The sequence below is a fragment of the Panthera uncia genome, chromosome D4 (genome assembly GCF_023721935.1).
Source record: "Panthera uncia isolate 11264 chromosome D4, Puncia_PCG_1.0, whole genome shotgun sequence".
Lineage (NCBI taxonomy): Eukaryota > Metazoa > Chordata > Mammalia > Carnivora > Felidae > Panthera > Panthera uncia.
The window spans coordinates 48,988,027-49,000,419 of NC_064807.1; the positions used below are offsets into that span (position 1 = coordinate 48,988,027).

The 12,393-nt window shown below is 38.5% G+C and overlaps 1 protein-coding gene across 3 annotated transcripts in view; it reads left to right on the forward strand.

Moving 5' to 3' along the window:
* The first annotated feature begins 10,524 nt into the window (after positions 1-10,524).
* The window catches only part of TEK (TEK receptor tyrosine kinase), a 106,502-nt gene continuing 104,633 nt past the window's right edge, over positions 10,525-12,393 (forward strand). For all 3 annotated transcript variants that reach the window (XM_049623002.1, XM_049623059.1, XM_049623104.1), the window contains exon 1: positions 10,525-11,071. In XM_049623002.1, the coding sequence (XP_049478959.1) occupies positions 11,020-11,071 (52 nt within the window). In that variant the 5' untranslated portion in view covers positions 10,525-11,019. The remainder of the gene's footprint in view (positions 11,072-12,393) is intronic.

Sequence of the window (12,393 nt, forward strand, 5' to 3'; positions counted from 1 at the left end):
GCAGGCCATCTGAGTGATCTCACTCATCCCCACAGCAATGCTCAGATTTCTTTCTTGAGCTTCATACCGATGTATCCACTTTAAACTAAGTATCTATCCATACTTGACTAGCCAATATCTAACCTAAACCTATGTATCCATAATAGAATTTTATGAATTTTTAATATTTCCCCACAAATGAGCTTCATGTCCTATGGACTTTTCACAGTGAGTATTACCACGTCCATATTGTTAAACAAAATAGCAACCTTGGATTTACCTTAATCTCCTTCCTCCATGTCAACCCCCAAGAGTCATTATATTAATACTTCTATCACTTTAACACTTGTCCTTCTATCTCTGATGCTACTATAGCCTTAGTTCAGACTTTCATGGTCTCTAAATGCCACATTGCAATATTCATCTATTATTAGTTTTCCTAGCTTTAATCTCTACAAATGTAACATATCCATTGCTCCCAGGGTAATCTTCCTAAAATGAAAGTTTGGTCATGACATTCCTTGATTTAAAACTTTTTATTTCCCATTGTTATAGACCTCAGTAGGGTATACCAAATCTGAAAACAGTTTGATTAAAGCACCTTCTCTCTTGCCAAGCCCTTTGTCACCCTTATTTCATCTTGCTCAAACACTTACATTTCCCCTAACATGGAATATTATTTCACACCACCATATTTAGGCTCAGGCTACTGGTCCATTTGTTGAAATTCCTGTCTGACCTCCCTCCTGTCCTTGTCATGGTTCACCTGGTAAACAGCTCAGCTTTCAGTACCTAGATCAAGATTCCTTTGAGCGGCATGGCCCTTTCTAGGGTGGAGGGATGAATAAATACATAACTCTAAAGAAGAGAAGGTAAGTCTGCTATGACAGATTTCAAAAATATCAAAGTTGAGTTCAGAACAAGAAGTATTATCAGAAGTGAAGATTCATGTTAATTAACTAAAGACAAGTGAGTCAATTTACGAAGACACATAACAATCCTAAATATAACAAACCTAACAAATAACCTTCAAAATACATGAAGAAAAATGGATAGAATTGAAAGGATAAATACAAATCCATAATTCTAGTTGGAACATTTATCACTCTGCTTTCAGAAACTGATACAACAGGGAGAAAGTAGGACCAAGTAGGGATACAGAAGACCTAAATAACATTATACTCCAGCTGGACCTGACTCTGATTTTTGGAACACTCCAGCCACTAACAGCAGAATACATATTCTTTTCAAGTGCACATGGAACATTCACCAGCATACACCTTATTCTGGACCATAAAATAAACCTAAACAAATTTAAAAGAACTGAAATCATATAAAGCATGTTTTCTGATCATAACAGAATTAAACTATAAATCATTTAAAGAAAGATACCTGTAAAATCCCCTAAATATTCGGGAGTAAGCAGCTCATGAGTTAAATGGAAACTAGAAAATATTTTGAACAAAATGAAAATGAAAATTCAATTTACCAAAATTTGTAGGGCACAACTAAAGCAGTGCTTAAAGGGAAACTTATAGCATAACATGATTATATCAAAAGAGAAAGGTCTCAATTTAGTGATATAAATTTCTACCTTAAAAAACTAGAATATAAAGGGCAAATTAAGCTCACAGTAAGTAGAAGGATACAGAGGAACTAGAACAAGTAAAATAATTTTGAAATAGAACAAAGTTTGAGGACTCACTACTTGATATCAAGATTTACTATAAAGCTCTAGAAACAAAATAGTATAGTATTCACAAAAGAATAGATTCATAGATTAATGGCATAGAATGGAGAGTCTAGAAATACACTCAGACATTTGTGGTTAATTGATTTTCGGCAAAGGTGCAAAGCAAATTCAACGGAGAAAGGATGGTCTTTTCATCAAATGGTGCTGGAACGGTTGGGCATCCACATGCAAGAAAATAGCTCTCAACTTTTACATGACATGTTATACAAAACTTAAAATGGATTATTGAACTAAATAAAAAAATCACAAGACTTTTAGAAGAAAACATAGAAAATAATCTTTGTGACCATGTGTTAGGCACAGAAGTAATATTTATAAAAGAAGATACAACACAAAAGCAATATTTATAAAAGAAAGATATAAATGGCATCTTTTTTTCAAAATGAAAAGTTTTCCTCTGAAAAATACAATGTTAAGATAATGAAAGACAATCCACAGATTGGGAGAAGATATTTGCAAATCACATATTTGACAGGAATATATAAAAGACTCCCAAGACTTAACAAAAAGAAACAACTCAATTAAAAAATGGGCAATTTTAACACTTTACCAAAGAAGAAAAGTGAATAGCAAAGAAACATATGAAAAGATTCTCAGCATTGTTAGTTATTAAGGAAATAAGTATTAAAATCACAACTATATATAATATTTAAATATTTAAATAAATAGCATATATATATATATCTTAATGTTTATTTTGGAGAGAGAGAGAGCACACGCACAAGCAGGGAAGGGGTAGAGAGAGGGGAATAGAGGATCTAAAGCGGGCTCTGTGCTGACAGCAGCGAGCCCAATGCAGGGCTCAAACTCATGAATCATGAGATCATAACCTGAGCCAAAGTCCAATGCTTAACCTACTGAGCCACCCAGGAGCCCCCGAAAACAAATTTTTAAAAACCTAATAATACTAAGTGCTAGGATATAGGGCAACAAGAACTCATGTATGTTGGTAATGGGAATGCAAAATGTCACAACCACAACGGGAAAAGCTTAGAAGTTCCCTATAAAATTAAGCATAGAATCCATAGAATCCACTAATCCCAGTCTCCAGTATTTACCTGAGAAATGAAAAACATATGTTTACACAAAATATATGCATGCAAATAATAAATAGTTTAAGCTACACAGATGAACAACGTTATACGGACTTTATCAATTAAAACTGGAAACATTCCAAATAGTGAATAAACAAACTTTGGTATGTCCATACAGTGTCATACTATTCAGAAACAAAAAGGAACAGACTACTCATAAATGCAAATACATGCATGAATTAAATAAATCATGCCAAATGAAAGAAGCAAGATTCAAAAAACTATACACTGTGATTCCTTTACATGATGTTCTGGAAACATCAAAATAATAGAGACAGAAAACATATCTGTGACTGCCTGGGGCTCTGGGGTAGGCAAAAGGACTTATTGCATTGGAGCCCAAAGGAACTTCTTGGGTACTGGAAATTAGGGTGTTTGGCGTGGTGATTATACGAAGGTATGCATGCATGTGTCAAACCTCCTAGGACTGTGCACTTAAAAAGGAGTAACTTTTCCCTTCACACATTAAAATAGCCACCATTAAAAAACTGGAAAATATTAAGAGTTGACAAGGATATGGATAAATTAAAGCCCTCATGCACTACTGGTGGAAACAGAAGATGCTGCAGCTGCTGTGGAAAATAATATAGAGGTTCCTCAAAACACTGAAAATAGAACTCTCATATCATCCAGTAATCCCACTTCTGGGTATATATATCCAAAAAAATTGAAAGCAAAATCTCAAGAAGATATTTGCATACCCATATTCATTGGAGCATTTCTCACAATAGCCAAGAGGTGGAAGCCACCCAAGTGCCCAACTACTGATGAATGTATAAAGAAAATACAGTATATGCATACAGTGAAATATTATTCAGCCTTTAAAAAGAAGGAAATCCTGTCATCTGACACAACATGGACAAACATTGGATGTTATGCTAAGTGAAATAAGCCGGTCATAAAAAGACAAATAATGAGTGATTCCATTTTTATGAGAAATCTCAAGTAGTTAAACTCCTAGAAACAGAAAGTAGAATTATGGTTGCCAGAGGCTGAGGAGAGGGGTAGATGTGGAGTTGTTCAGTGAGTATAGAATTTCAGTTTTGCAAGATGAAAAAAATTCTAGAGATCTGTTGCATGACAATGTGAATAGAGTTAAGTCTACTGGAATGTATACTTAATGGTTAAAATTAAAATTTTATGTTATATTGGGGTGCCTAGGTGACTCAGTCAGTTGAGTGTTCGACTTTGGCTCAGGTCATGATCTCTCCCTCCATGAGTTCGAGCTCCGCGTCGAGCTCTGTGCTGACAGCTCAGAGCCTGGAGCCTGCTTCGGATTCTGTGTGTGTGTGTCTTTCTCTCTGCACCTCCCCCCCCCCCCCAAACATAAATAAACATCAAAAAAATTTAAAAATTTTTGTTATATTTTTATACCATAATTTTTAAAAATGGGGGTGAATCTTACTGTATATACATTATATCCTAACAAACCTAAAGAATGACCAAAAATGCTCATTTTAAAAATTCTTGCCCTTTGCATTGTAACTTTCTAACTCTTCATACCAAAAGATGAAGTCTGTGTTTCTACCTCTTGGATCTAGTCTTAGTTATGTGCTTTTGCTTGGTAATAAAATGTGGCATAAGTAATGATGTGCCTAGACCTCGTTAAAGGACAAATTGAGGCAAATTAAAAATTTTGAGTTTATTTGAGAAAAAAATTTTTTTAATCAGGCAGCACCAAATCAGAAGTGGTTAGGAATAACCCAGTGTCAGGAGTACTGGGGAGCCAGTTAGGCAGAAGCTTTTATAGAGAAGAGGAGGAAGCAAAGTAAGAACATTGTTGATTGGCTGTAGCTTAAGGCCTACTTGACTACGATTGGTTGTCCTTAGTGTTTTGATTTCATAATCTTCAGGCATTTACAGGCTAAGATTTTGGTTTACTTACATAGACCTACAGAGCTTTAGAACCACCTCAGTCTAACAGCTTCCTTGTTTAATTAATTTAACAGCCTCAAGAAAACTTGTATCCCTGACTACAGACAAATGAGGGAGGCCAGGTAGGATCAGAACTGTCTAGGTGAGCCTGAACTATTGACCTACAAAATCTTGAGCTATGTAAATATTTGTTGTTTTAAGCCACTAAGTCATGGGATGATTTATTAGACATCGTTAGCTACATATTCAAAGAGGTTTTCACAGTTGAAGTGATATTTGAATTGTTTTTTGAAGGATAAATAGGAATTTCTTTTTCTTTTTTCTTACTATTTTTATCTTTTATGAAGGTTTTTTTTGGGGGGTGGGTGGAAGGGGTATCATGAAAAATACTCCCAGTCTATTCTGTCTGTGGCAAATTGGTCTCATAGTGGTTGTGAGGCATTCTGGTTAGTCTTTCCCCTAAGCCATTGAGAAAATAGCATAGGATCATCTGAAATGAAGTACAGAGTCCCTGCCTTAATGGAAAGATGCTTTGTGTACCAAGGAAAGAGCAGGAGAAATGAAAAGAGGCAGGAGAATTGGTGCCTCATGGGCTAAAGCAGAGACTACTAAAAATTTTACTGCCAGTACCACCCGTTGGTATTTAGCCACACAATGCCTGATTTTGTTACTTTACTCTTCCTGTTTTGATGCATTGTTGTCATGCTAGGATTGTGTAATTGTGAGGTTCAAAAGTAGAAACTACATCTTCTATATCTGTGTCTCTTCCTACAGTAATAAGCATAGTCCTTGTCATTTAGATGATAAAAGAAAAAAAAAGATTTAGAGTAAATGGGGTTCGTGGAGGGTCAGGTATTTTCCATATTTTCCATAGCCATCAGCTCCCAGAATGGGTGTTGCCACTTTCATTGTGGTGTCCTGGCCTTCAGCCAGGACTTAATTGTTGATGACCCTTCCTTTTCTGCTAGCCACCGTTAAGTATAGCGGGTTCACAAAGAAGTTCATGAAAGGCCTTAAGAAGCCAGATGTGATGGGGCTGGAGGTTCAGTGCTTATACCCCTGCACAAGGCAGGATGGTAAGGCTACCTTGCAGGAAGCCAACACCAAAATCTGTTTGCTCACCTCCTGGACACTGAGCTACACTTGAATTCTGTTTCATCTTTGCCAATGGGTGTTTTAATGTTCATCCTATTGCCCTGGGTCAACTATCTCAAGGATTTCCCCCAATCTTCTTCATTTGTACATATATGCTCATTATTAAAAAATATATATTTTTCTTTTCCTTTTATTTTAGATGGAGAGAGAGAGAGAGAGCGTGCACAAGTGGAGGAGAGGGGCAGAGAGAGGGAGAGAGAATCCCAAGCAGGCTCCACACTTAGTGCTGAGACAGACGCAGGGCTCAACCCATGACCCTGGGAACATGACCTGAGCTGAAATCAAGAGTCAAAGGCTCAACTGAGCCACCCAGGTGTCCCTTTTAAAATGTTGAAATTATAGAAAATTATAAAGAGGAAAATAAAAATTATCAGTGTTTCAACAACCTAGAAATAATAACATTTGTTCAGTGACTATAACATTTTGGCATATATTTGTCATATACACTATAGCATTTGGTTATATGGGTGCATGTGTGCCTATGTTCAATGAGTATAACGTTTTGGCATTTATTTGTCATATATATTGTATCGTGTAGTGGCATTTATTTGTCATATATATTGTATCGTGTAGGTATATGTGTGCACGTATGCATATGTGTATACATTTCATATTGTTCAAACTTTGATTCCCAATCAACAAAAAACTATACAACATCAAATGTTGTATACATCAAATATAATATACAACATCAAATGTTGATTCCCCATAAACAATATACTATATATATCTTTACATCTTTCATTGTCAATAAGCTTCCACTATATTTTGACATTTGTCTATTTCATTGTGTACCATGACTTATATAAATAATCCATTTTTGTTGGCCATTTATATTGTTTCCATGTTTTGATTATTATCAGCAGTGCTTCTATAATGCCTTTATAAGGGCACATGGATGGCTCAATCAGTTAAGTGTTCAACTTCAGCTCAGGTCATGATCTCATGGTTTGTGAGTTCAAGCCCCACATTGGATCCTCTGTCCTCTACCTCTCTGCCTCTACCCTGCTTGCACTTGGTCTCCCTCTCTCTCTCAAAAATAAATAAACTCTAGAAAAAATTTACAATGCCTTTATACCTACATTTTGGGTAACATCTTTGACTTTGGCTTGGGGTATATCATAAAAGTGGATTTTCTCAGCAAAAGGATATGCATCTGTGGCTTTTGCTACATATTTGTGATATTGACCTCTAGATGTGGGATACCAGTATGTTAGTAACATTGTATGCTTTCCATACCTCTTCACATTTTTTGATTGTCAATTGATATTTTTGTTAATCTGTTTCAAAGATTTTTAATGTTTTCTAAAGATGTTTTTCATATAGTAAGTGCAAAAACCAGAGAATAGAAAACAACAAACCAGCCAAATGCCTCGTTTGCTTATTTTGTTTCCTTGTTGCTGGTTTGCTTTTCTTTTTTGTTCTACTTTAAGTAATGTCTGGAAAAATAAAATTAAACTGAGTGTGCTTGACTCATGAGGAAGCCCCTTTTCATTTCCCTGGAGCAAGGCTATGGAGTGCACAGAGGTCCTGATATTAGCTATTACTATTTTGGAAGCACAATGAGAAGTGACTACATCTCTCAGTGTTATCAGACTTTTCCCATTATCTGTCCAAGTTTCATTTCACATACTTTCCTAAGGTCTGAGTATACCATGTTGGTGTTTATGATATTTCCTATATTTCTATTTATCTACTTTTTTGCACGTTGTGGTCTAAAGATGAACTATGCAAAAAGAGTCATATATTAAACTTGCAAAAATTGGAAGTCAAGACCAGGATTCTAATACTCTCTGGGCTACCCACAGCTGAGCACATTACTTAGACTTTGTGGGAGGAAAGAGACATTAAAGAGACAACGACACAAATGTATGATTACCAGTTGTGATCACTACCATGGACAAAAAGACACAGTGTTATGAGAGAAGAATGGGGGAGACCTAATGTGGATTGAGCAGTTAAAGAACACTTTTCGGAGACTAAGGGGATAGCTAGGAGCTTGTCAGGCAAGGGTGGGAAGATGATTTCAACCTGTCCAGCTAAGCTGCTACGGGTGGAGAGCTGATCCAGCTGGCCCCCAACGAGGCTCTTCAGGGAATGGAGATGCCATTATGATGGCCATAGCCAGCTTTCTAGAGAAGGGTTGTGGCTTGTCCAAATATGTGGTATTTCCTTAATACGTTATGTACTGGGGAGAGTCCTGTCCAGACGTGGAAGTGGCCTCTCCCTTCCCTTGGAAATTCTGGCATGCCATCCAGTTTTGCAACTTCCCAACGTGTTGCCAGTCAGCTCTGCTGACCTATCGGCCCCACAGTATGTGGTGAACCTCGTATTATTGTTCCTTGATTGGTTCTTCATGTTCTAATATCCACAGGGCAGAAAGTTGGAGCAGAGAATGTTTGGCCAGGTTTGTCCACAGTAATCTTCACTTTACACCTGGAATTTACATGCTAATGATTCAGATATTCCAGAGAGAAGTTGCTCAGCCTTTTGCCTAGCTATACAATCATAGGCTAGGGAAATTTAGCAGTTATTTATTAAATGGACTCAATACTCTGGATAGCATGAGAAAGGACTGCATGGAAGATGAGATTAAACTACATAGCTCTTTTTGCATAATGGAGCAACACTGCCTTTTCTAACATGAACAACATTTCTGGGTTACAGAGCACAGGATGAAACCGAGTCACCCATTCTGAAGAAAGGAAGGACAGAGAACTTGATTAACAATTCATGGGAAGAGTAGATCTTTCTGGAGAATGGGGGACGAATGAAAGTGAGGTGCTTTTTTGCATAACAGAGGGAAGCAGCCCAGAAAAGGAAGGTAGAAGCATCTTTGTCCCACACGAAGTAGCCAACAGGAGGGAATGTGAGCAATGACTTCCTTGTGTGGCCATCAAGCACAAACAAAGGAAGCTGTGGCTGAGGAGACAGGTGCCCTGGAATTTGTTTATTTCCAAGGCTTTCCAAGTCTGTTCCATATGGCCCGGGGCCATAGGACCTCACAAAGTTTCAGCCACCACGTTCTCAAAATAGAGCACGTTTGTGACCCTCTCAGGTTCTGCAGTGACACAGACACAAAGCTAGCATCTTCTCTGAACAGCCCAGAGGAGGGGACCTGGGAACCTAGGAGGACATGTTGTCAGGGACAGCTTAGTCATTTGGACTTACAAGCTGTTACAATTGGAGGGAAGTTAGTCACATCCAGTATAAACCCTTTATTTTACAGTTGAGGAAACTGAGGCCTACAGATGGGAAATGACTAGTCCAAGGCCTCACAGGAAGAACAGAGCTGGGAGTAGAGCTCAGAATCCCCCACTCCCAGCCTGGTTCCTTGCAAAACCAAACTCAAAGCCATTTCATAAGATGAGAGAATGGCTTTTGGGAGGAATCCCTTGGGACCAAAATCAGAGCCTGAAGGGAAAGACTAAGGAAATGAATATATTAACATTTAATGAAAGCCTTCGATGAATAGGCATCATGCCAGCCTCATTTAATCCTCTCTAAAATCCCCAGGTTGGAGATATTAGTGCTGCTGTAACAGCTGTTGAAACTGACAATTAAAGAGATGAAGTAAACATGCGGTGGAGTAAGTATCTGAACCCAGGTCTGCTTGAAAACTGCCTGTGCAGGGTGCATGGGTGGCTCCGTTGATTAGGCTTCCGGCTCTTGATTTCGGCTCAGGTCGTGATGTCATGGTTTGTGGGTTCAAGCTTCACATCGGGCTCTGAGTTGAGAGCATGGAGCCTGCTTAGAATTCTCTCTCTCTCTCTCTCTCTCTCTCTCTCTCTCTCTCTTTCTGTGCCCCTCCCCTGCTCTCTCTGTCAAAATAAATAAACCTAAAAAAAAAAAAAAAAAAAGCCTGCACTTTACTGCCCCAGCTGGAAACATCCATTGGTCCTGGAGTTGTCACTGATGTGGTAAAACCTGGGAGAGAAATGAGGCAAAGCCAGCAGCGTCTCTGTTTTCCTATGGTGAGCAGTGAAAGCAGGAGCGGATGGCTCTTTCCTAGGGCATGAAGGCAGGGTGAACAAAAACAATGACACCCGATTCTGAAGTCATAGTTATGGAGAAACTATCTTCTGGATAAATTTAGGATCTCTGATCTCATTTTAGATACGGTTACTCCAAAAGCTCTTTTTCTTTTGGCCTATGTATTCTCTCTGCTCTTAGGAATGCTCTTTTGATCCCAAATCAAATCCCTTACATTTGGTTTTGACACCGGTTATTTTTAAGGTTTTGTGTATAATTTCCTTCTGAAACACTGTTGGCCAAGAACCATGAAATCCGTTTCATTACCAAAATCCTTCTAGGCCAAGTTCTTTAAGAAATGAGATCACCTTCAGATGAATTGTTAGCAAAAATTAAAGCTATAGCCAGTAGCATGGATATGTTTGGGCTCTTGGCCAAGAAATAAACCATGTGTGTGAAAGAAAACAGGCTAACAATTCTGGACTCTGGTCTCCGTGGCTGCATTGCACATTGACCTCACCGGTAATTATCCAAATTAATTGCCTTTCGGGTTGTGTTCTCTCATCACGGAAACCTTCCTTTCCCAATTCAACCCATGTGGGTTAAAATGAGAAAACAAAAGCAAAAATTCCGCCCCACACCCAGAAGCCCCTTCTGTCAGGGATCCCAGGTGGACCCGGGAGAGCTGTTGGAGGCTGAGAAGGGCTGGTGATCATCGCATACCACACATAGGTGGAGGGTTGTTATTCTGTTTCCCGCCTAAGAGAGGATACCCCTATTGTTTCTGAAAACGCTGACCAGGACCCACACTTCCAACAAAAATTCCTCTATCCCCGCAACAGCAGCAAAAGCAGCGGCAGAAGCAACAGCAATAGAGAAGTGTTTTGATGAATTGCAAGATGGATAGGGCTTTCAGTGCCCCCAGCGCTGCTGATACCAAACGCCTTTAAGATACAGCCTTTCCCATCCTAATCTACAAAGGAAACAGGAAAAAGGAACTTAAAACTCCCTGTGCTCAGACAGAAATGAGACTGTTACAGCCTGCTTCTGTGCTGTTCCTTCTTGCCTCTGACTTGTAAACAGGACCCAGTAGAACATGCGAATGGAAAGTCACAAACCTCTTGGTGTCTGAAAGGATCCTTGGGACCTCATGCACATCTGCGGAAACTGGATGGAGAGATTTGGGGAAGCATGGACTCTTTAGCTGGCTTAGTTCTCTATGGAGTCAGCTTGCTCCTTTCTGGTAAGGTTTGGCTTTGTTGCCTTTTTTTAATTTAATTTTTTAGGTTTTTTTCTTTTTTCAACAGTTAATGATACTGGGCTTTCTCACCAGTATTTAGTTCTGGTTAACAAAGGGCAGCTGTGTTATAGGCACTGTTTCTCTAGGACTTTCCATTTAATAGATGTGAGGATTAAAATGCAATGTCTTTGTGGCTTGGAACTGAGTTTTTTGAGAGTTTCCCTTCCGCTTATTTGCCCCCTATGTTGCCACAGACCCTATGAGAACTGATTAGGTCACTTTATTTGTGGAGAATCACTTACTATGGCACGTTATTTTACTCTTCCTCAACAATCTTGGGATTGTTGCCTTATTTAAAAAAAACAAACAAACCCAGTTTTACCTGCTTCAAAAAAAATCTTGCATAATTTTTAAAAAATGAAGTTCATGCAGACAATTATGGGGACCCACTTAAAGCAATGTACAGATTGTCATTTTTAAAGGAGAACAAAGATGCTTTTCTATAAAGATGTCATATCCACATCCTATTACAAATTTTTAAAAAATATTTATTTATTTTTGAGAGAGAGAGAGCACACACGAGAGCATGCACTAGTAGGGGAGGGACAGAGGAGAGGGAGTCACAGAATCTGAATCAGGCTCCAGGCCCTGAGCTTTCAGTACAAAGCCCTATGTGGGCTTGAACCCTTGAACCACGAGATCATGACCTGAGCCAAAGTCAGACGCTTAACTGACTGAGCCACCCAGGGGCCCTAGCCACATCCTATTTTAGTTAAAGCAATCAAATTCTAGGCTTTTTGGGTTTTTATTAGACCTTGGGCCATGGCTATATAATTATTTTCTGTTTCTTTAAAAAAAAAATACTTGGCATGTAGTAATTTATAAAGTCTTTATTGGCCCAGTGAAATGAAAGTTGGGGCACTTATCCAGATTACCGGGCACAGGAGAAGATCACAGCCTGTTGGAGGGCTAAGGAATGGTTGGCTTGCATGTTTTTAGATCTGGTGTGTGTGTTGCCCAGATTCTCCACACAGTGGCATGCCTCTGATGCTTACCCACCCTGAGGGACGCTGTCTGAAAGTGGTATCCAAACATGAAGTACAAATCACAACTCTGATTGCCTTAGGTCTCTCCCTTTTAGTTTGAAAACATTCTAATTATTGTAATGAAGATAGAAATGATACTGGAAATGGAATTGCGCAAACGTACTGAATTGAATGTTGCAGACTATATTATTAGAATTTGATCTGAACATACACATAAGTTTGTGTTACATTATTTTCATACTTTTCTATATGTTTGGAAATTATTAAATATTCAAAAAA